At 31.9% G+C, this 24,762-nt stretch overlaps 1 protein-coding gene across 1 annotated transcript in view; it reads right to left on the bottom strand.

Moving 5' to 3' along the window:
- Window positions 1–22,525, bottom strand: part of LOC141455096 (uncharacterized) — a 29,454-nt gene extending 6,929 nt beyond the window's left edge. Inside the window, exons 1-5 of the mRNA XM_074129957.1 lie at window positions 22,032–22,525; window positions 20,330–20,459; window positions 6,840–17,115; window positions 6,202–6,308; window positions 834–1,165 (exon numbers count right to left, since the gene is read on the bottom strand). Coding sequence (XP_073986058.1) covers window positions 12,657–13,712 — 1,056 coding nt within the window. The 5' untranslated portion in view covers window positions 13,713–17,115; window positions 20,330–20,459; window positions 22,032–22,525 and the 3' untranslated portion in view covers window positions 834–1,165; window positions 6,202–6,308; window positions 6,840–12,656. The remainder of the gene's footprint in view (window positions 1–833; window positions 1,166–6,201; window positions 6,309–6,839; window positions 17,116–20,329; window positions 20,460–22,031) is intronic.
- Between the last annotated feature and the right edge of the window lie 2,237 nt (window positions 22,526–24,762).

Here is a 24,762-nt window from a genome sequence, read left to right as displayed (position 1 = left end):
TAGGACATCCACCAAAACTTAATTCCGTTCATAATCGGTAAATTCTGAAGACTATACGAGAAGAACCCAAGACATGCGCTCAAAAAAATATTAAGATACAATTTAAGTGAAAGTTCAATGAAATTGGGGTTGGATGGAACGTTTCTTTTCCAACAAGAAAACGACCCGAAACATACCGCACTAAAAACTTGGGAATGGCTTTTACATAATACTATTTTAGAAGAATGGGATAAAATTCCAACGTTGACGACTACAAAATTAGTAGGATCGATGAAAGCTCGCTTGTTGGAAGTGATTAGAAACAAAGAAGGTCCTACAAGATTTTAAAATTTATAATACATGTACAATGTGTAAGAATAATCTATTATGTTGATAGTGTTCACAGACTTTTTTTGCATTCATGCGTTGTGTTGTTTTGTTTAACGTTTCATTATGATATTCCTGTTGAAAAAAAATAAAAGATTTTATCTGAAATAAACAACCCTGGTTTCTCTCTACCGAATAGTATAATCTCATTTGAGAAAAAAGAAGTTCCTACTAAGATAAAAGTAATAAAATTTAGGTAAGTGTTCACAGACTTTTTTGGCCCCGTGTAAACCAAGAATCTAAATTTGAGCTACAGTGATTAAAAGGAAAAGATCAAAGAATTCATCAAAAAGGTTTAAATAACAATTTAAATACTTTTTGTAGTGTTCAAAATTAAAGAATTAACTAACACTGAACATAGCCAAGACGAAGCAATAATATTTATTTGTAAGAAATAATTAAATGATAACATGCTGTTTTCATGCAATAATAAAAATATAACTAATTAATTGATAATAAAGTCTTACCTTGTTTAAAGAATATCCAAGTTCATCAGCATCTCAATAGATCACCAGTCCAATAGCACTTGACACTTGACACTTTTTAAATAATTCACAACACTATTTACACTAAAACTGTATATCACGCACTAAGTATAACTTAAACTCAATTTATAAACCTGAATTTCACTATAACAAGCACTAATATTCACTTAAAAAATCACGTTAATAAAGAGATACCACGAACGAGTTAAAGATGGCCGACGGTAACTGACCAGGCTGATCAGCTGATAAGTGAAGGTTATCTAAGCAGCTGACTGACTCCAGCTGTTTTTTTTTCGTTTATTTTCATACATAATCTACCAAAATAAAATATAATTAATAATTTAAAATTTTATTAATCTTACCTACAAAAGTTAGTTCTTCTAAAAAATATCGTATGATTTGAATAATGTAATTAATAGCATAAGTCTACCTAATTTTGTACAGCAGTCCAACGTGTCAAAATTGCCAGATAGATCAGCTAAATCAAGAAATATAGTTGCCGTGTACTTACTGTTTTCTACTTTATGCAGATATGTTCAGTTATTCGTTCAACTAATTGATAAATACTTCGGACCTGAACCCAAATTAGTGAGATGGTATTTTTTGAGTCAGTCAAGTTATGTAATAGATGTTAGTAGAAAAATTAGTTCAACCGTAATCATTTAAATTAATAAATAAGTAAGAAAATCCGATCTAATATTGCTGCAGATGTCCAGATTATATTTTGACATGAAAAGATGATAGTCCAATCTTGGCATTAACAAAAGAAACTACTTTTCTTTTTTTTTAATGAACTAGTAAGAGTTCCTAGAGTTCTAGTCTTAGACGCTTTCAGCGAACTTAAGTCTAAGACTAAGTCTGTCGCGGCGGGCAGCGATCCAGCGGTCGTCGCGGCGGTCTGCGATATGGGGATGTCGCACAGGACGCGATGCTTTTGTTAGAGCAGTTCAGTTTGGTGGCTTTCTCCTTGAAAAATAGCAATGCGTTTTTTTGTTATTTGTTTTAGTTTTTAGATATTGAGCATGAGCTCAAACGACTCCTTCTGCTATTAGCTATAACTGCTATAAGTTGGGTGCATGAAATTATAAGAAGAGAGAACAATTAGGGGAATACCACCGCTTGTGTATTGAACTGGAGTCACATGAAGAGGATCTTCTAGTATTTTCGTATGTCGCGAAAATCAAATAAAAAATGAGTAATAAAGTTTCTTAATATTTGAATCTTTATTTCGTATTATCAGGTGGCAGGGCGGCCACGTTGAAATCTGTAATTTTGTACTACCAGATCGCTCGTCATCGCGAAAAAGTCTAGACCGCGTTTTGTTTGACATAGATGATGCAACATTGTGTAATGCAACTAGACCGCCTCGGTCTGAGATCGAGTTTTGGGATCACTTCTATAGCCACTTTAGTACATAATTTTATGATTCATGAAAATTCATTTAAAAAAGACACAGGATATTCACTATCAAGTCTTTTATAGTAATTGAAACTGAATTAATTTCTCAATGAAAAAAAAGAGAATATACCCGAAATCATACAAAATTAAAAAATAAAATAACAATTAACAAAAACACAGAATTAATGCCAGGAATTTGGAAATAATAGATATATACTATTATACTATTTCTAGTATACTAGATATACAGGGTGAACCAGTAAGTATTGTCCATAGGCCTACTGCGTGTAGTACATCTAAAGTGGAGTTCAATGACTTGTTCGTTTTTGTGGTGAGTTTCATGCTTTTTGCATACTGCACACGTAAAGACTTATTTTTCTATTATTATGAAGTTTATTTTTAGTTTATGTTTATTTGTGAAATTGTAATTTGGAGTCAATAAATACCACTGTATGAATTTTTGTTTAAAATATATTCTAACATTTTGTCAAATATTTCAGTTTAGATTTTTTTTTTTTGTGCAATAAGTAACCTTAGACTACCTTATTTTAAGACAATCTACTTTAAAAATTGACTACAGCTCCATCCACAAGAGTTTAATTAATTAAACAACACAATACAATATCACTGCTGTATGCTCGTGAACACGTTTTCTTGCAAAACAAACGCAATTTCTCATACGAAGATAAAAGGAATCCTGGAAAATGATATACCGTTTGAAAGCCCATTAAACAAGGAAACATTTATGAAAAGTGCCAGCACCTAGGTCTGAAAATGATCACATAAGAGCCTAATGAGTTTTCTTAAAAATTTCGATTACTTTTATTTTCCTAGGTTCCGGTGGAAGATGAAGGCAGTTTGGAGAATAATTTATGCTTCAAAATGGTGTCAATTTTTAGGAAATTTGTCTGTCTTTCTAACCATGTCATCAGAATCGAATTCGGACTAAAACTTTCTGAGTAATTTTTATTGGAAAAAAGTAATGATTTTAGAAAAAAAGTTTAAAGTGACGTCACTCAAGAACAGAGGAAAATATGAAGTTGGCCAATACGTCATTGAACTCCACTTTAGATGTACTACACGCAGTAGGCCTATGGACAATACTTACTGGTTCACCCTGTATACTACCTTTATGGTATTACAAGTAGAGAGATAGTATTTCAACTTACTTGTGCAGGTTTACTAACTCTTATCTCCAAACGTACGAAATACCAGTTACAGGAAATATTGCAGCAATAACAACCATCAACATCAAATTCATCGACATCTCTCCAACAGCAAAGACAAGCCACTGATAAGCACATGTTGTATAACCTAAGAGTACCTTCCTTGTTCCACAAGCACCATAATATGGAGCTTTATAATTGGTGTAACTTAATAAATTTGATCTCGAATTAAAAATGTTACAACAAATAAATCATTTATCTATTTTCGAAAGGATATTTTTTTATTTTGAAAAATAAAGTATTTCATTTTGAAGTGAATCTAGTTATTGAATAATAGAATCAATTTTATAAAAATATTCGTTTTCAATTTTTAAACTTTAATTGCTAATCAACCTTTCTAGACTACTATTGGAGTAATTTTTTAGATAGCAGGATTCAAGATAAAGTGAAAGATGTCAGGAAACAAGAGATTATTCTTGTACACTGCTATTACGAATGCAAAGAAGTGGTCACAACCACTAAATACTTTCCTTATTTAAGTAAGAGAAAATAAAAGAACAATTTAAACTGAATATAATATATAAAACTCCCTATTTGCGTCAGAAAAAAAATAATAAATTGTCAAAATTGTGTGTTTTTCAACGTTACGCTTTTTCGTATATTTTTTGACGATCAACCCTTATACAACTGTCCTACCGGATAGTTTTAATATCACTACAGTTTTTGCCTATGTAATGGTCAAGTCTATAATAGCTAACAGCTTCTCAAAATACAAGTTTATGGCTTGTGTAACAAGGACCTAATCAAAAACTATGAAAACTGTACTACTTAGCGTCGGAAAGTGCGCAGACAAAAATTTGTTTTTAATTGGAGATCGGGAAATGTAATAAATTACAACAGATTGGGCAAGGAAACTCAAGTACGGTGTACGTTAGTTTTCACTGATAAAATCTTTTCAGTAAAACTAACTCTTGCGTTTAGTTGATTACTTTCATTGCATTTAGTACACAAAATTAAATTGGTATCAAGGACCGACAAAAATGGTTTTACATTATGTTACACAAATTTTTGGGGATGATTTTGAAATTCTGCCTAGACGCAGCTAAACCACTACTGATGGAGGGGCACTTAAATAGTTATAGGTATTAATTCCTGAGTGCATTACAAACCCATTCGTCTGTTTCCAGATCCAAGGGCAGCAGTAGCTAAAATTTAAGGTACTGGCCCTGCTAGCCTGCTCATGAGAGCAGTTTACCGGGGGCCACCACGAGGAGGTAGAGCTCGGGATTCTGCCCCCTACCACAAAAAACCATTCTTGCCTAACCGTATTCCAGCAAGTTTTGACCATGAATATTGTATTTTACTTCTACAGGGCACTAAACTTATTAACGTCCTAAAATTATTTTCTTATATCTATCGGAAGTTATCGGATTACATTACTAGTAATAATTAACTTCGATTTTATAGAAACATATCCTAATTTACTCGTAAGCTATTTGTTACGTGTAGAAAGCGATGGATACAAAGCTCTAAAGACGAATGATGAGAAATGGAATCATACTTGCTCAATGGAGCTTTTTAAAAAAAAAATCGGACCTCTAGCTGACTCAATATCATAGAACTGGGTTTGAAATTGAGCAAATCTTTAACATACCTTGGTTCCTGCTCAACACTGCGGTGTGAGCAACGGCTAAAGTACCGTTCTACTATTTCCCACAAGTCAAAGAACCTTTATTAGTTTGAAATTTGAAAAATGAAATTTAAGACTTCTTCCTCCAATTTAAGATGACAAATAGAAAACAAAAAATGATGTACCGCTTTATATTTTAAAGAAAAGATTGAACTTTTAGTCTGAAAGCAACTATAAGTTTGGCTTACTGTTGAATAAGACCACATCCTACATTTCATGTATTGTAAGGTTTACTCAGAACTTAGAAATTTAAACACATTCATTTAGAACAAACCAAATAAAACAAGCTAACTGATCCAGATATTAACAACGGTCCCAACTATCAAGTTGGACGTTTATGTGTTTTTATAAATTGTGTACATATTAAAACTATGATTGCAAGGTTTGGAGATTTAGTTTTCTACAAGCTTAACCATTTTGATTCCTATATAACCATTAGGTTTTTTGTGAAGTTTGTTTTACATTCTGCTCAAAGGAAACTTTGATAATGCTCAAATACTAATATCTACTTAGCATACTTTGTAAGCTGAAAACTGTCCCCTTCGGATGAGGGCGAGTATTACAATCATCACTTACTTCAACAATTTACCACTTATATCAAACTATGTGGTGATTGGGGGATAATGGGGAAAGAGCACCTTGTATGTAGGAAAAACAGACTATTGTTTAATGCATTTGAGCGTTGCCATTGTTAATTTTGTTTAAAAAAAAACAAAAAAAAACTTTAAATTACAGATCCTAAAGTATTAATTTTGAAACAAATCACAGAACACATTAAAAGCATTGTTTTAAAGGTGAGGTTCAGAAACATAGAATATGTAAAAGAATGTTTATGAGTATTCACTTCAGTTAACCAATTTGGATACTAAAAAGCCCTAAGATGATAGAAAATCATAAAAGTGTAAGCAAATGTACTTAAAAAAAAACACGTAAATCTAAGTTCATGTACCTTCCCGATAGTTTGAATTTAGGCAAATCATAGCATATACTAGGTATCTAATCTATTACTGTATACTTTATTATTTACTTTAGATAATACGAAGTAATATCTTAACTGAGAAAGCATGCTGTAAGCTGAAAACATGTAAGTACTTACTGTTGCTCTAGGATTTAAAATGTGTTACACTGGATAAAATGTCATCAACCCAGCCATTTGTTTGATTTAAACTAGATCAGAATTACCATTAGAATGTCAAAAGAACGCTGAGAACAAAAATTAAAAATTATATAAACTATTATTTATTATACAATTGTTTTCATTGTAATTTACAAATATTTAGAAAAAACTCAATTTTCAATAAGTTAGAATTTAAAACTACTGGTGCGAGCCTTGCAAAATCTAAGGTCCATAATTCTAGGACGTTATTAAACTTTACATTATTAGTTTAAATTTCATGGAGATTACTCTCCCCTTTAAATGAGAGAAATATGAATATTTACGTGCAAGTTCATAATTCCCAAATACATAATCGTAATTAGCAATTTACTTTTACAGTAATAAATACGGCCAAACACTATTAACATGTTACGAACTAAATCTACTTACATATAAACCGTTGGAACATTTTTATTGAACCAAATAATGAAGACTAAAATCAACTTTTTAAAAATACATTCGTGCACTTAAAATGCATCTACTATCAACTGTCTTGGAAACATGTCATTTTCATAAACACTTCTGACCTGATCAACTCGTAATTAAAAGTAAAAGTATACACATAAAATGTTGCTTACCTGCAAGAAGTCCTTAATGCAGTAATGAAATTAAAAGTTTTTTAATTTCCTAGGAAGTTATCGCCTAATGCAAATAGATAATACCATCAGATTTCTGAGGTATGTAAAGTTCTCACTGACTTAGTTACAGCAGCTTAAACTTAAAATTATCAATCATAAATAAAAAAACATCAAATTATGTGGTAAACAGTGAATTTTGTTAGAGGAAAACTTCTTTTTAAAATTCTGACGATATAAAATGTTTATCAACGTGGGTGAAGAACATTGAATAAATAAATTATTACTGTTACATGTTATAGAGAATATTTGCACAAAACCGCATATCCTTTTTACCGCACTGCCTTACCGGACAGTTATTTCGTTAAGAGGTTATTTAATGTTTATTTTAATAGTCAAAGTACATGTTCATGCTACCTAGCGGAAATCACTGGAACTAGTTCCTTTGTAATTACATCTTTCTAGTTCAAGCTATTGCCGCTAGATAGCATTGACGTGACCACCAAGGACTTTAATTTCAGATTTATTCTTTGTTTTAAATAGTGCAAATACCAAAATAACATATTTATAAATTCCACTCTCTTGACAAGCTATTTATAATAGAACCAACCAATCTTATAAACAATTTTAATAATTATGGGACCTTTAATATTGGTACAACAATCGAGGAAAATTCTTAATACAATTTATTAATGATATTATTAGTGATATTTAATATCCATAAGATGTATTGATATTTCACCAATTACAAGTGACGAACTAAAACTTCCATAAGTATGTCAATAAAAACTAACGATTTTTATAAGAAGCTGAAGATGTGGAGTAAAAGGTTGCCTACAAATCTAACGTTGTTCCTCAGCCATGCTAATCCATTGTATCCATAAATCAACTTTAAGACTTCAAGCTTCTGCAATTACTTTATGCTAATATGAAAATACATTGAAGGTGATAATAGATTGGCTCAAAGGTGACTTCGTACGTAAATGTACTGCTGTCAAACTTTTATTATTAACAATATCACTTACTACTTACTCTTTACTATTATTTTTGTCTTACCATTACCAGAAGAAGACTTCGCAATCCTTTCTAGAACAAAGCGACTCAACCTATCTTTTAGATTATTCAATATAGCGTTTTACATTTATTTTTTAAATGGGTCTAATATTGAATCAAATCCTGCTGTAAAATAAGCAAAGAAGAATTCCCAAACTAAATTTTGTTTTTTTCAGCTCTTGAAGCATTGTTCTTATTGAAGACTAGAATAACTGCAAACGGATTACTGAAACAAAACAGCATTTACAACGAAATAATAAAGATGCTCCAGATTACCATACAACAACCAGAAATAAATTTAGTTTAGTGGATGCACTAATAAGAATATACCAACGAATTCTGGTGGGAGCATTCACAAATTTCACTCGTCACAACTTACGTATTTATTAAATTTTCTTTAAATATACTATTTTTACTAAAATATAATATGAAGCAATTCTTTCTAATGTTCTAGAGGTTAAAATCCACGAAAGCTATATCCATTGAAATCTAAACAATACGAGGAGAGTACAAAGGTTTGAAATTTGAGCGAACTTGAAATCCGCCTAAATTCAACCTTCTATATCTCATTAACCATGATCACTAAAACAATGAAATATATACTAATTATAGAGCTAACTTTTCTCTACAATTCAGTAAAGAAATCATTTAAATCTAAAGAATACGAAAAGAGTACAAAGGCAAGAAATTTTAACGAATTTGAAAACCACCAAAATTCAACCTTCTTTATCTGGAGAGATCTTTTTAAAGAATGCTTTTAGTTAAGTTCCTCAAAGAATCCCAAAAAACGATATTTTGAAAAATAAAAATAAATAGCAAAATTAAACTGCGATTACAATACTTACTGCTTAAGAGAAACTATTACACCTGGGTTGTTGCAAATAATTTACATTTATGAAGGAGGATTTGCCCTGTATTATAATGAAAATTTGGGAATTTTATCTTTATAGAAGATATATCTTTATCCAATGGCTGCAAATGCTAAAATTTGATGTTATTTCGGTACTGGCTCTGTTAGCCTGCTCAGGAGAGCAGTTTACCGGGGGGCACCACGAGGAGGTAGAGCTCAGGTTTCTGCCCCCCCCCAAAAAAAAATACCATTCTTGCCTAACCGCATTCCAGCCAGTTATATATTTATTTATTTGATTTATAGGACTCACGTCCTGTCTCAAAAACAGTTGGGTACAGCATAAATTAATATAAATATATACAAACATAAGCACAATAAAAAATGAAAGAAACACTTTGAATATGTCATTGAAATAGGTCTAAGGAATAGCTCCTTTGAGGTATTTCATGGTATTTTTTAAGACCTTGGAAATAAGTAAAAAGATAAATAAAATCAAAGTAATTAAAAAAGAAATAAAGTAAAAAACATAAATCAATTTTTCAACTTATTAACTCCTCTCTTAAAGAGAAACATTCACACAGATAACAAAATACAGTTTTCATTGCAGCTCTACTGCACTGAGTTAACACAAAAGGTAAACTGAAAGAAGCTCTGTCCTGATACTTTTCTCGGATACTAAAATATGCTGGACAAACCATGAATATGTGGTACAAATCCTCTTTTAGAACATTACCACATAAAAGGCAATTACTGTTTGAATCTATCCTGTAAGCGCTATTTTTTAATTTTAATGAAAATGTGTATTTATTAATTGTCCTAAGTTGAGCAAATAAACGTGTGTATGAAATGGGTAATTGAGTAAGGAGATATTGTTGCGGGATCGAGCTATGGTTGAATACTTGAGGGTATAAAATACTACAAGTGGAGCTATGTAGTCTATCCAAATCCTGATTCACAAGAAAGTGTCTATATTTTTCCAAAGTTGGAGAAATCATTCGTGAGAAAACTTCAGGGTCAGATATTCCCAGCAGGCTAGACTCATCAAACTGATCTAATAAATCCTTCAATCGTACAACCCAATTGTACTTAGCAGACTTTCGGGAACAAATAATTTCACTTCCCTGTGTGCAGGACAACATTTTATCTAGGCATGCTCTAGGGTATCTATCGCTACTAGTATTAAGTAATTTGAGGTACCATAGTAAACTATACTTTAACACGTACCAACTAATGTGGACTGAGCCGGTCTCGAGACGAACAATATAATTCGAGGTATTTGTGTGCAGACGCAGAAGGCTTTTATAATAGTTCAAGTGACATTTTTCTAAAGCTTCTATGTGAGCAAGTCCCCAAATCTGGGCTCCGTATAGAATAGATGGTATAACGACTGCTTGATATAATTTCTCTCTCGAGTTCCAGTCCATGAGCCTCGCTTTGGAGCAAGTACTTAAAACTGCACCCGTAGTTGCATTACCTCTTGATAAAGCTTGCTCAAGCGCTTTATGGAAACTCCCAGAGGAAGAAAATCTTACCCCCAAATAATTATATTCTGGTTTAACTTCTAGAGGACGGCCATTATATAAAAAGTGTCTTTCTTTTTTGGGTCTTCCTTTATAAAACTTAACAATATTGGTTTTTTCGAGATTTACCTCTAAACAATTTTCTAGGCAATACATTTCCAACAGTTTTAATTTCTTCCTTAAATCGCAGTGGCTATCTCCAAAAACGACAAGATCGTCAGTATAGAAAGCATGAGGATGTCAAGACTCGAGTTTATCCGCAAACCAAAAGCCCCATTCTTTCTAAAAAAGGTTTCCATATCCGAAATGAATAAATTAAAAAGTAACGGGCTCAAGATTTCACCCTGAAGTACCCCTTTACTGATGTTTATTGGCTTTGAGCGTTCAGAATTAATCTTTAGAATCATATTAGCTCGATCGTATATTAACTTTAGAATTCTAATAAATTTCGAACTGACACCAAAATTAAAAAGTTTCTTCCAAAGAAGGTGATGATTGACCGAGTCAAACGCCTTTCTGTAATCAACAAAAACGGCGTACAAATAACCTTTTTTAATAGCGAGTTTCTGCTGTATCATTGTCATGAGGGTAAAAATATTATCTAAACAGCTACGGTTACTTCTAAAGCCAGATTGACATTCTGGTAGAAGATTCACGCACTCCACCCAGCTAAACAATCTATTAAACAAAATTTGAGTGAAGATTTTGAGTACTGTATTTGCCAGGGTAATACTACGATAATTATTGGGAGAGTTCGGGTCGCCCTTCTTGTGAATCAAGATATTCAAAAATTCTGACCATTCTACAGGGGGTTTTCCTGATCCCATATTCTGTTAAAAAAACATTCCAAATACAAAAACCAAATATCAGGTAAATTCTTATAGAATTCATACTGTACACCATCTATACCAGATGACTTGCCAGATTTACGAGTAAAAATGGCACTCTTTATTTCATCTTGAGAGATTCTAACATCTAAAATGGGGTGTACAACGCCAAAAAAAATGGTATTATCCACAAAATTGTCTGAGTAAAAGGAACTATAATAATCTTCCCAAACCTCCTTGGCAATAGGATTCTCAGTGAATGTTTTACAGCGGAAAGGTTTCAACATCTCCCAAAAAGATTTACTATTTTTTATCTGTGCTAATGTTGCCGAAAAATTAATATCATAAGTTTTTTTCTTCTTTTTTAAAAAACACCTATATTTCTTTTTTAAGCCTACGTATTCTTTTATTAAGTATTCCGGAAAACACTCTTTTTTGCAAACTTTCAGAGCTTCTTTCAATTCACCTTTTAACGTTTTACATTGATTATCGTACCATGGTTTATGACTAATGGAATGTGACTTTATAATTGATGAATGAGAATACATTTTACAATCTTTACCAGCTTCATGTATTGCTTCTATTAAATTTATATACATCTGTGAAACGGAACAAACAGTAAAATCAATGCCCAATTTACTGCTTAGTAACATGTTATTGTAATATTTATTAAGCATCAACGGTTTCCATTTAAGAGACATAAATTGATCTTCTGGAGCAGTTATGTGGTTAGAGTTAAAATAGTTTTGAGCTGGTATTAATTCCAACAAAAGAATAAAATGATCAGATGGAGTGTACACTTGGATAACTTTAAAATCCTTAATAAGAGGAAAAAATGATAAATTAGACCAGAGTATATCAACCACACTTTTACCAAGTGAATTCACCAGAGTATAATTTCCACAGTAATCACTCTTCGATCTGCCATTAATTACAAAAAAATTGTATAATTCCATCATTTCTGTAAGCTGCCTGCCTTCTTTATTAACAACTTTGTCTAGAGATTTCCTCCTGCAATTCAAATTAGAAGCCTCAAAATATTCATAAATTGTTTGATTTAAATCTGAAATACGGCAGTTGGTATCCCCTCCCAACAAGAAAGGTACATCATTAAAGTTATTTTTTATATCAGCAATAGTATCGTTTAATGACAGTAATGTTTCAAATTTATCATAACTTGGGCCAATATAAATTAAACCAAATAGAAAAGAATTACAATTGACAAAAAAAGGTTTTGTAAATGTAAAGAGCAAAAATATCCAGTGCAGAGATTCTCTAATTACTCTAACATGACCCAAATCTTTTCTGTACAAGACACACAAACCACCTTTTGCTCTTCCTTTTTTATGGACCTTAACTGCTGGAGAGGAAATGTAGTCAAATTTAGTAAAGGCAGAAGGAAATTTCAACTGATCACTAGTACAGTGAGTCTCTACTAGACCGATTATTAACAAGTCTTGTAAACACAAAGGAAAATCACAAATATTTTTCAATCCATTAATATTCCAAACGACAATTGAAGGATTATTGATAGAAACATTGTAATTTAAAAGTCTTACTTGGCTGTTGCCTAAGGAAACACCTTCAGCTGCAGACCTGAATCGTTTTTTGGGAGTGGTGTAACTTGATTAGCCTTGGTAGTTGTAGTGAATGGCAAGCTAGGCGTGATGGTTATTGGAGACGGCAAAGTAGACTTGTCACTCACCACATTAGACGGTGTAGGCTTTAAAAATCTCGAAATTTTATTTGACGGCATCTTTTTAATCTTGCGTTTCTTTGATGCTTTCCTAGATTCTTGTGACAATAACAACTCATCGGTTTCTGTTTCATCCTCTCCAGTTGCTAGCGAAGAACATTCACCAAGATCAACAATACTATCACATCGATATTTCGTCAGAACTTCTTCATTCCTCACAAGTGTAGGCTGAGACCCTTCTTCTTTCTTAATAAATATTCTTCCTTGTCTAGTCCAAATAGACTTTATTTTACCTTCTCTCTGTAGCTCCTTTCCTCTGCGGAACAATCTGTAAGTTTCACGGCCCAGGTCCTCAGAAATATAGATACGCATCGGACTGATTGTTTTGTCAGAGAATAAATTAGTATTAACCAACTCTCTTTTAGCCCAGAATAAGTTAAAAAACTTAATTTTTAACTCTTTTCTAACAAATTTTATGATTATTGGTGGAGATTGCAAAAAGCGATTTACTTTTAAGCGGTAAAGAAAGTCAAAATCTGCCTCGGTAACACTACATTCAATGAAATCACCAATAGTTTTTATTACAGAAAAAATATTTTCTTTATCAGAATAGGGTATATTTGTCAGTCGTACTCTATTAGCATGAGAAACCTGTTCATATTCCCTCATTTTAGAATTTAAATGGCTGATTTTTTCATCAAATAATATCTGCTGTTTATGTAATTTAGCATTTTTTACATTTAATATCTTAAGGTCATTTCTCAAAGTGTTAATATCCGCCTTAATATCAGATTTTAAGCTAGTAATATTGTTCGATAAGCTTTGGTTTTCCGCTTTTAATGCATTAAATTGCTGTTGAAAGGAAATTAAAGTGTTGTTTATGCATCCAAGCTGCTCAAACAGTTTTTCAAACTTATCAGAATCTCCCATTTTTGTATGAATTTTCAACAGAAAAAGAAATATATAAATATTGCAGATATAAGAAATTGTTTGAAGGTAAATAATAAGTTTGTGAACTCTGGACAGATACAATTAGCGAGCACAATGTTTGTCGATATACACGAAACCGACACACACACACAAATCCCCACCACTTGTAGTGACTGCACACACTGCTTCTAGTTTAACTAAATAGAGATTTATTCATAAGCTAATAACATAAAAACTATTCGACAGTTTTTAAACAAAATTTCTAATAAGTAAGTAACACTTGTAAACTTTAACTTTGTAAATTTTCATGAATCAAAACTAACTAGAACTTAGAGAAAAATTAATTATAGTAGGAGTACGATCTTTACTCCACCAGAGCTAATACCCAACTGCATTCCAGCCAGTTTTGACCCTGTATAGTGCAGGGTAGCAGATGTCAACAATGTGACGCATTACCTGCGAAGTGCCAAGGTGAAAACCAGCGATTAAGGAATACGATTAACCGAGGTTAACCGCGAAATTATTGAGGGGATTTTGGCATGAATGGTGGAATACGGGATAAGTCGCGTTTGGGAATTTATAGAAAAGGAGGGCTAAAACAACCAAGAATACAACTACCTACCACTGAAAAGACCAAACAACAAAATAATGAAACAAACCCTAAGAAGTTTAAAATATGTACTACATAATATAAATCGATATTTAAAATAATCATTCATATAATCCAGTTCATCTATCCATTATCTATCAATCTAATCTACGTCATCAATCCCTCTAATCTAGGTCATCTATTCCGTTAATCGAGGTCAAATCTAGTTCATCTATCCCTCAAATCCAGTTCATCTCTCCATCATCTATCCCTCTAATCCATTCATCTCTGTTTTTTCTATGCCTATCCATGTATTCCAGTTCATCTTTATTTGGTCTTTAACTTCATCAAAATTTAGCAATCCAATAATGAAGCATGAATATTACTCCCATTAGCAGCAGTAAATCCCTTTTGAGTATTTTTATTCAATAATCCGGAGCTGATAAACATGTTCTAATATTCAAATCTCAAATTAAATTATTATATCAAATCAAATTAAATACATTATTAAATTATGTACACTTAAAGAAAAAACTACAATTACGTATTGCTAATTTCTGGAGCAGCTAGTCTTGCAAGTGTATGCACGTTGAGGCTTTCAGTTGGAATATGTAGAAATTTCTGCAGACTGAGTAAAAGGGCCAATCTAACATAAAAATATTAGGAGTGATCTTTTTTTATACATTTGAAAACCAAAATCGATAATCACAATCAGACTAAAGCATCTACCAATTCTTTTAAATAAAACTTTAAAGCATTTTTCCCTATATGCCTTCTTATTATGCTGGGTCTATAAGAACACGAACTTAACACGGAATACGGAACGGAACATCGTAGTACGGCGTAAACGATTTTGTTACAAGAAGCAATTACGTTCTTGCAATATACGATCGACGCTCTTGCGTTTCATATTAAGTTAAAAAACGTTTTTGTAAACTTATCTTTACTGATAACCCACCTTTGAGAGAAACCTAAGTTGTACACAAGATTTCTCAATTTAGAAACACAGTTTACTTCATTTCTTATATAGAGTCTGCATAGATCCAATTTCTCATTTTTACACACCATTGAAGCAAGATGATGCATCATCCACCATATTTCTCATAAAGCTTGTAAAACTTAAGTATCCCATCCGCTATCATAGTAACAAAAGCAAACAAATAAAGATCTATTTTGGGGAAGTTCAATTGATTCTGTTAAATTCCCGGATAGATAAAAGAATACTTTACGTCTAAATCAGTACATATTTGCACAGAAACTAGATTTGTTTGGGCATCAACTCATGATTGTTGTAAATGAACATGATCATGTTACTGAAGCTGCTTATGAGTGGAGGCTAATTGTAGAACTATTCTTTGGCAAAATTCTTGTAGAATAAAATAAGAGCCCTTAGATCCTAGACAGTGAAGATGGTTGGTGAAGGAAGTTATGAGTGTTCTTAGCGGAGGCGAAGTATAGTTGCAACTGCAGGTACAAAAAAAAAAGATCGATGTTCTTTCGTGGAAAAGAGATGTAGAGGTTGAGTTGGAATCCTGCACTCAACCAGGTCAACCTCAGGATAGAGTGGCTTGATGAAGGGGTGATTGATGCTTGAAAGCCCAGTGCCGTGAATGTAGAAGCAAAATAAGAATTAACTGGTGGTTTGCAATCCGTTTTTGGTTTCAGTCTTTTGGGAACAGGAAATCGTTGAATAGTTATGACTAGTTGAGTAGAGTCTACAATCTGTTGACTTCTTGAATGGCTTCAGAAGGAACAGTGGGGGCTTCAAAATGAAATCCTATATCCACAAAATTGCTTTCGGAAGACACTCCAAATATTTTTTGTTATTGATCGTTTAATATTTTTATAATTCGCTCAGATATCTTAGATTAACATCATTAGAATAACACATGTTTAGTCCAACAACTTAGTTATGACACCTCAGATGCAGCTGTCTCTTTGAGGATGACGCCTCTAAAGAGTCATAACTATGTAGTAAGCCAAATTAAAAATTACAAAAAGCCTAAATCCACCCGTAGAATTCAAGTCAGATTACCTTCTGTTGAACACAAACTTTTGAAATTGAGTTCGGCAAATAATTAATCCATACTCTCTCCATAACAAAATAAAGAGAAAAACTTTTAAAATCTATTATTTGATCGCAGCTTTGTGATAGCATACTTCATTAATACCGAAGCCTGCAGCTCGATTCTAATTCCGAACTAAAAATTGAATAAATAAAACCTAAACTCTACTTATTTCGATTTGTGCACTAAAGTTGCTAAAGTAGTTAATGCGCAATTTAAAAAGCGACATCAACAGGTAAAATTACATTAATTATTTTCTATTTTTCCATTTTTTGTGAATATGTGATTTTTGTTAAGGTGATATTTACAAAATTAATGTGAACTTCATGCAATTTAAACATTTGTAATTAGATCTAAATTGTCATTTTCTTTGGCCCTGTTGTTGCTTTATACATTGTCGGAATAATGTCTTGCTTGGGCACTATATTACCTCATCAATACGTCATTGTATCTGACGAATTTTTCCTCTTCATACCAACAAAAATGTATCTGTTTCAAACCAACTGCACCACAGTTTAGTAAAAACTGGTATAATAATCATTATACAACACCTTTTTGATTATTCAAATGCCATCGAATGTTTAAGAGTAAAGTGATTTTATCCTAGAATGTAGTTATGACAAGTTGTTACATTGTGTGATTGTTGATATCTGATATGGTGTCAGTGTAAGAGTGTTGTTTGTGTCTAAAGGGTTGAAAAATCGTAAACAATCAATCGTAGGGATTTTAACACTTCCGAACTCAGCATCTGTAACAATAAGAAAACACAAATATTAGTAAAAATTAGTTTTGAAGGATTGAGGATACTTAACAACCATGTATGAAAATTATTTTCTAATTTGCTATACAAAAACAAGTCTAATTTATCACTAACTCATTCTAAATTCACAGTAATACGTACCTCAAATTTAGTAAATACCTAATGTGCTAAAGCTCACTTTAATCATTTAAATAATTAAAAAAGAAAAAAAATTATCACTCAATCTATTTTACTCGGTTTAAATAATCGGTAAATCTTTAGAATAGCTCCCCAGAGGCGTGGCCTAATTCGAAGTGATTCTGATTCGCTGTTACTATAGAACCCGCCATATTCAAATATAAATATAAAACTATTTCTTTATTTTATATTTACACTTAAATCTAGCGGGTTATATGGTAACAGCGAATCAGAATAACTTCGAATTCTTTATTTATTTCTTATTGGGGGGCTTCGCCCCCACACCCCCTGATTTTTTCTTTTTGGGGGGCTTCGCCCCCCATACCCCCTCCTAACCTACCTAATCACCCTCAATTTTTTAATTTGTGTCACACCATTCATTACAATAATTACACAGAACAACAAAAAAGAAACTACCTTATTCTGTGGAGTCCTTTTCCTGAGGAGGGTATACTTGTCGAACTCCATTCTTACTCACACTACAATCATGCTTTAATTTAAAACAACCCGCAAATTTAAAACGCTCATACTCATAAAGTTACAAAAAAACGGCACCTCCGGTCACATACAGAACACTCGCGGGAACTATTAATACATTAAACAGAAAGCAGTTGCTATGCAGTATGTGTACTGCGCATGCGCGCTAAACATAAGCGCTACGAAATTCGCACCATCCGCACATTGGCGGGAGGTAGTTTTAATTTTCCCCGGTAGGTGCGCTGTACTTCCCACCCCCTAAAAATAAACAGGCCACGCCTCTGGGGCGCTATTCTAAAGATTAGCCAAATAATCTACTTCCAAACTGTATTCAATTAAAATAAAACTGCTGGAACAAGTTGCTTAAGCAGCCAGCTCTTTTTTTTCCATTTTAATAAAATAAAATTTTGTAAAATAATAAATTTTTATATAACCTTATTGCTTTTTGATTATTATACTAATAGTAATAAAAAATTGATGGAATATTTTCAGTTTTAATTAAGAAAATGAATTTACTTGGCAACTACGACGTTACCTGGCTGAGATCACGAGTAAAACTGGCAAAAATGGCCGTTACTTACAAACATATGTGCTGCTATATTAAAAATTTTTCAATCAACTTATATTGAAATTCATGAAATTATGACATAAAAAAAGTTTTCTAAACTTAAAATATTTTTAATTCATTTATTAATTAATTTATTGGGAACTACTTTGTGACGTCACATGCGGGTGGTGACTATGCGGTACTTTGATTATAATAAAATAGTTCCAACAAATCATAATTTTTTTTTTGTTATTTTTGACTTTAATTAGACAAATTTTAGTCTAATTAAAAGTAATTTAAGTTTTAAAGAGGAAAATAGAAAGCTACTAAGTACGACTTCATTCGATTCTTGAAAATTGGCTCCATAGATTTCATTTAAAATTGAAATTTGGGTAGAGTAATAAACTATCTTTAATATTTAATCCGTGGTCGAACCGTATCATAAGTTAATGAGAATAGGTCCGCATCTTAAGTAGGTAAGGATGAAGGTGCTGAGTTGGATTTCCACTCAAAAAACCTCTTTGAAATCATATCTCAGATAATAGTTTTCTATAAATAAATAGAATATGGCATATTCAGTAATTGTACAAAGTTTAACGTAAATTGCTGTAGTCATTTTCTTTGAAATCATAAAACAAACCAGACAACTTTGGTATCCATCAACAAAAGAGATCAGGGTTGAAATTTTAGTAGTTATTTAATGGTACATCGTTAAAATGTACGTTAGATAGCTAATTTACGTAATTAAGTAAGAATTTTTTTTAAAAAATTCTTAGAAATCTTCAATCATCCAGTTCACCTTCAAAAAATCAATTTCTGGTACGTTCATTTAATTTCTACTGCTACATCAATAGATTCAGTACATCAAAATCAAACTTTCAGTATGAATTTATAGGACATATTTGTATACCCATAGAACAATATATCATTATTAGAAGGAGTACGCGTTGGACGTGGATTTATGCCTTGTCCGAAAAAAATATGAATTGAGAGTACCAAAATCCAGTGGACATAATGAAAAGAAAACATCTTCAACATCATTAATCAAACCTATCAGGACTTATATCATCCAGCTGTGGAGTTCCAACCTCAATTGATCCAAATCCCTATAATCAAAAATCCTTCGAACATAAGTATATGCTCCATGTTATGCAACCAGTCAAAAGATCCACAACGACCTAAATATTTCCTTCCCACATGAAGTAAACAAACTGAGATATCAGAGATTCCGAGAGCTTAAATTCCAGTACGTAGCAATTCAAAAGACAGGATATAAACAATCCAGGGTATAACTTCAAAGGACAGTATAACCTCGATAAACCGGGCTGACCTCCGGCTATACCCGGAGAAAACTGAAATTCCGGTTAAACCGAATACACAGTATTACATAGTATATTTGTACCTATGAATGTACATGTGTATATAAGAATGTATGTATTATACGGGTGCATGGGTAAACTCATCAGTAAGATGTCTATGTGAAAATATGCAAATTAAAAAGCCGTTTCGTCCCAGAGATCAACTCTGTGGTAAATTCAGAAAATTAAGAAATTTTCCCAAGAAATTCAGTACTAATTGCACCACATTTTGGGTTTTTACATACATACATAATGGCCCTTCAAGAAAATCAGGTGTAAAAGAGTTGCTGCCACGCCTAAAATTATGTTACATCGGAAGGCAAAAAATCTTCCTGCCGCCAACGAAAATTAACTTTTGTTTCGGCACCGATCCAGGTGTTCTTATGATCACTCAATATGATCCCGGTTAATCCGAATCCCAGCTAACCGAGGGCCGGTTAATCGAGGTTGTACTGTAACTTATTTATCGTTTATGAATGCTTTTCATTATTGAAAAATGATCACATTCAAATACATAAAATAAGTTACAGTTCCTTTTTGTTTTATATGTAAAATTCCATATTACAGCTAAACAATATATCTTTTAGATAGAAAGAAGAAGCAATAATCAGAAAATCTGTTCTAAGCAATGTACTTCTACAACCTGCTAGTGATGTAGGACAAATGGAGATCAACATCTTCATATTAGTTTTGCATTGGACAGAGGTTTTTCTTTTTTACATTTTGGCCTAATTTGGTCAATTTTGTGGGTAGGACCTCCAGTAACGCCTAATCTGAAAATCAACATTATACAATTAAATAAAGTGTTGAGTCAGAATTAAGAAGCTGACATGTTAAAACTCAAGTTTAATTAACTTTATTAAATATTGTAGATAATTTGAATTTAATTCAAATTTACTTCTAAATAATTAAAAGGTAGCGGCAAAAGACAGAAAGGACGAACGAAGATAATGATTAACAATAGTAATAAAAACTACATTAAAACTCACTAAATTATTTGTACCTATTCAATCCTTAGTTAATAACAGTATTCAATATTGTAAAATTATTATTAATACAGTTTGTATTGTAGTAACAATACCTCTTAATAAACGAATTAAACTTGCCCAAGAATTGAAATATTTTTTCGTTAAAAAGTAAGTTTTTTCATCCAATTAAACCATTATTCATTCAAAACCCAATGAAAAAAGGTTTCATTTGGTTCAAAATGTTTTCATTTTTTTTGAAAATGTTACAGTATTATAATATATATTTGCTACTCTCCATTAAATTTTAAACTATTACTAATTATTATCTCGATTATTAAACTTCATAACTTCGTATTATTTCGTAATTACTCTTTGGAGGAAGCTACTGTAATTCATCTCCTTTAAAGAATGTAGGTATAACAATTATTCAAACGAAAGTAAGTTTTCTATATGCATGCAACGTGTACAGATACAATTACCAAGCATTTACGAAAAATTCTAGCACCTATTACAACTTCTGGTTTTTAATTCTTCAAACTCGTAATTTAAAGCAATACAGACTATTCCGATCTTATAATCACGTAAGAAGAACAAGTACATAATACTGAAATAGAACTCAAGGTAAGCCTAACCAGCAACCCTCTCCAAGAAGCTCCAAGAAGAACTATCTGTTCTGCCGAAAATGTTACGAATAAAACTTGTAGTTGAATAAGTGTTTACAATAAGTAAAGTAATCGCTTATATATTATTATTTTTCCGGCGGGACTTAACATCCAACTACCAATTAGGTGATATTCAAATTCTGAAGAAACTTATTGGAGCTATTTTCGAAATTAAATTAAAAAAGTGAAAAATTCATTAAATGATGGTGGTAGTTCTGCCTGAAGAATCAATCAAAACATGAATTTTCATAATGTAATTTTTACTTTTTAAGACATTTTTTAAAAAACTATTTTTTCTGATTCAGAGGACCTCAAAACGAATATTCCCGGCGAAAACTCAATTTCGAAAATTGATCGCATTACTTTTCTTATCTGCTGAAATTAAATTAAAAAGGTTTTTTTTAAAAAAAAAAAAAAAAAAACTATAACAGGTACACGCTTTGAAGTAGATCCATAATTAGGATAAATACTAAGGGCATCTTTAATTTTTCCAGGCAGCTCCAAGACCGGCAGCCTGAAACAATGTGATCTCTACTTAAGAACAACGATTAGAAGGACTTAAAGCAATTAGAAATTGATGAAGCTTTGTTTTTATGACATCCAAATAACTAATGATTATTCTTAAATTGTGTAAACTTCTTAATCTGTATAGCGTATTATAATTTTAATAATAATAAATATTTATCTTACATAAAAATATACTTAAAATACTTACAGTTACTGGTTTTCCAAGAAAATTACTGATGGTATACGGAATGTTGAATTTTCTCGTATGAGAATTGCAGAAATCACAATTTACGAAACCACTTGAATTATTAGAAAAATAAACTTCTCCAATAATTTGATCGTTGCCAGAAATTGAAATTTTAAAAACAGTAAAATACGTTCTCTTTCTATTTAGAAGAGATATAATTAAAATTTAGTAAACTAGTTACAGATTATCACTAATAAAAGAAATGAGATTGAAAGAAACTGAGAATTGTATTCTTCGAAACTTTTAAGGCCGGGTAATTCTAACTGATAAGAAGGTTACTACAACCTACTGTGCCTTCACAAACTCTTTTAGATTATGATACATTAATCGATAAGTAAGAGGAAAAGTGACCAAGAAATACTTCATAAACCCCTCTAAAATATTCTTGAAGAAATGAAATTAAAAGTTTTGGGGTGGCTCCACACAGAAAGCAGCTATAATTAAATTTTGAGTTTTAGCTCCCTGTGAAACAACTAATTAAGAAACACGAAAAGCTGCAACTTAAAGTATTCAAAAGATTGTGCACTTTAAATAACAAACATGTGGACGTCAAATAAATAGTATTTGAAAAGTTTTTTATAAGAGAAAATGATAGTGAGAATCAATTGATTACGAATGAATAATTAACAAATATAATATTCACATAACTATTCAAAAATAATGTTTACTCAAAATCAAACATGTTGAGCTTACTGTTCTTAATTTGGGTCTCATTAGTCAATGATTTGGATTTGAACCAATCTATGAGTCCACAATTAGAGTCCCTTTCGATTATAAGTGTTATATTAGACTTTAGATGCCAAAAAACTCCATTATTTCCCTCCTCTGTATTTGTAAATTTTTACCAGTGACCACGAAATTTAATAAAATTGGTAGTAGAAAAAAAAACCTAAGGTTTCCGACCCAGAGAATTTGTCTGGGTTAAAAATAAACTTACTCCAGATTGGTGTGCAGGTGAGAAAATTAGGGCGGACAATGTTACGATGTTCTGGTCGGAGGAGAGATAAAGAAGAAATGTGCTGATTAGTGACGATGGCGAACTAAAGAATTGTCAAACCGTTTAAGAAGAGACGGATGAGAAATGGTACTTTGACAGCGAATCATGGACCAAAGAGGAAATGTAAACTCCTACCGAAAAAAGAATACAAATCCCAAACCAAGGGGGTCTCATAAATTGACCAATAGGACTCTCAGCGGGAGAGAGTAATAATTGTAATAAAATAGATATTTAGTTTTTGTCTAATGTACCTAACTATTGTAATAAAATTTTGTAGATTAATCATACATTAATAGAAAGCATGACAATTGTATATCAGTGAAATATACTCAGATTTACATTGAAATATACCTTACAGTCCACTGTTTTAGGAGCTGCCCCGGGGTTTCCAAAAGCAAACGGCAGCTCTGAAATTCTCAAAAACAAAAGAAAGATACATTACATTAATTCTACACATCTAAATTATGACCGGGGCTTTTAAAAAAACTATATATTATATTTGAGAGAGAATCTTCATCATTTTTCTCAGTGATTACGCTATTTCTAATTGTAACTATTTGTTTTTTTAGCGAGAAGAATAAATGTATTCATTTCTATGACCATCTAGAAATACATTTCTAGCAACGCTTCTCTCGTAGTTATATTTTAATACTAACTGTAAGATACTATTTGCAATCCGTGAGGATACAGTGGATTTCAAGGAAAATTCCGTTGATGTAACTGAAAAAAGAAATATCAAAGAATGAGAAGTTGAAATCAGATAAAGAGATAATAGATGAGAAAGTGCAGTCTTTAACAAAATACAAAAAATAAAAATAAATAAAATAACGTAATCCGATCTGTAATGATAGTGGATATCATAAGTATATGCGCAATGCATCCCCTAGCCATATGAGTTGTCTTGTTCTTCAAATCCTTTACTTCTACTTTTAATGAAGAAATAAAGGAAAATTACCATAACTCCAATGAATGTAGCCCTTCATATTGACCTCAAAATTTCTTTTGTACAACTTATTAAAAACTGCCATACAAAATTTCATGACTCCGTGTCTAAATTCAACATCCCAATCCGATCATTCACCCTTTCCTAATTCACAATCCTCCTTGGAGACTGAAACGTTGCTGGCCTCGTTACCAACTTCCTTTAAGGAATACCAGTAATTGAATATCTGATTTACTTTTTATTCGGCCGTGAGAAAGCATGTCTAAATAAAAATTAAGTTGAGTTGAGCTACAGTTTTACACCTTACCATTTTTCTAAATCAGCGAAGTAAATGCGGAAATTAATTAAAAAAATGTTTGCCTTGTTTTTAACCTGTGCAAAAAGGGGCTTTTGTTAGGAGATGCTCCATTAGAATAATTTGCTTTTGCGGGCTGTTTTGTTTTTGTTCATTAAATGAAACATTTTTGAAGACACTGTTGGGTTGTTAATAAATGTTAATCACAGTTTAATCGCTACTCTGTTTGTATGTACTCCTCCTAGTTGAAAAGCTACAAAAACACAAGAGCATTTTTCTTAAGACTTGTTTTCAAACGGGAAATCCTTAAAGAAAAACTTAATTTGTGAAAATACTATAGATGACTATTTATTGCCCAACTGACAAGGAAAAAACATTTCTTTGTACATTGTTTTTAATGATTAACTGAAATAAGGGGAGAAAAGGGGACACATACAACAAACTACATACATTTGCA

Source organism: Rhodnius prolixus, unplaced genomic scaffold, assembly GCF_049639745.1.
Source record: "Rhodnius prolixus isolate KJV_2025 unplaced genomic scaffold, Rpr scaffold_21, whole genome shotgun sequence".
Taxonomy (NCBI): domain Eukaryota; kingdom Metazoa; phylum Arthropoda; class Insecta; order Hemiptera; family Reduviidae; genus Rhodnius; species Rhodnius prolixus.
This window is presented reverse-complemented; position numbering and strand designations above follow the sequence as displayed.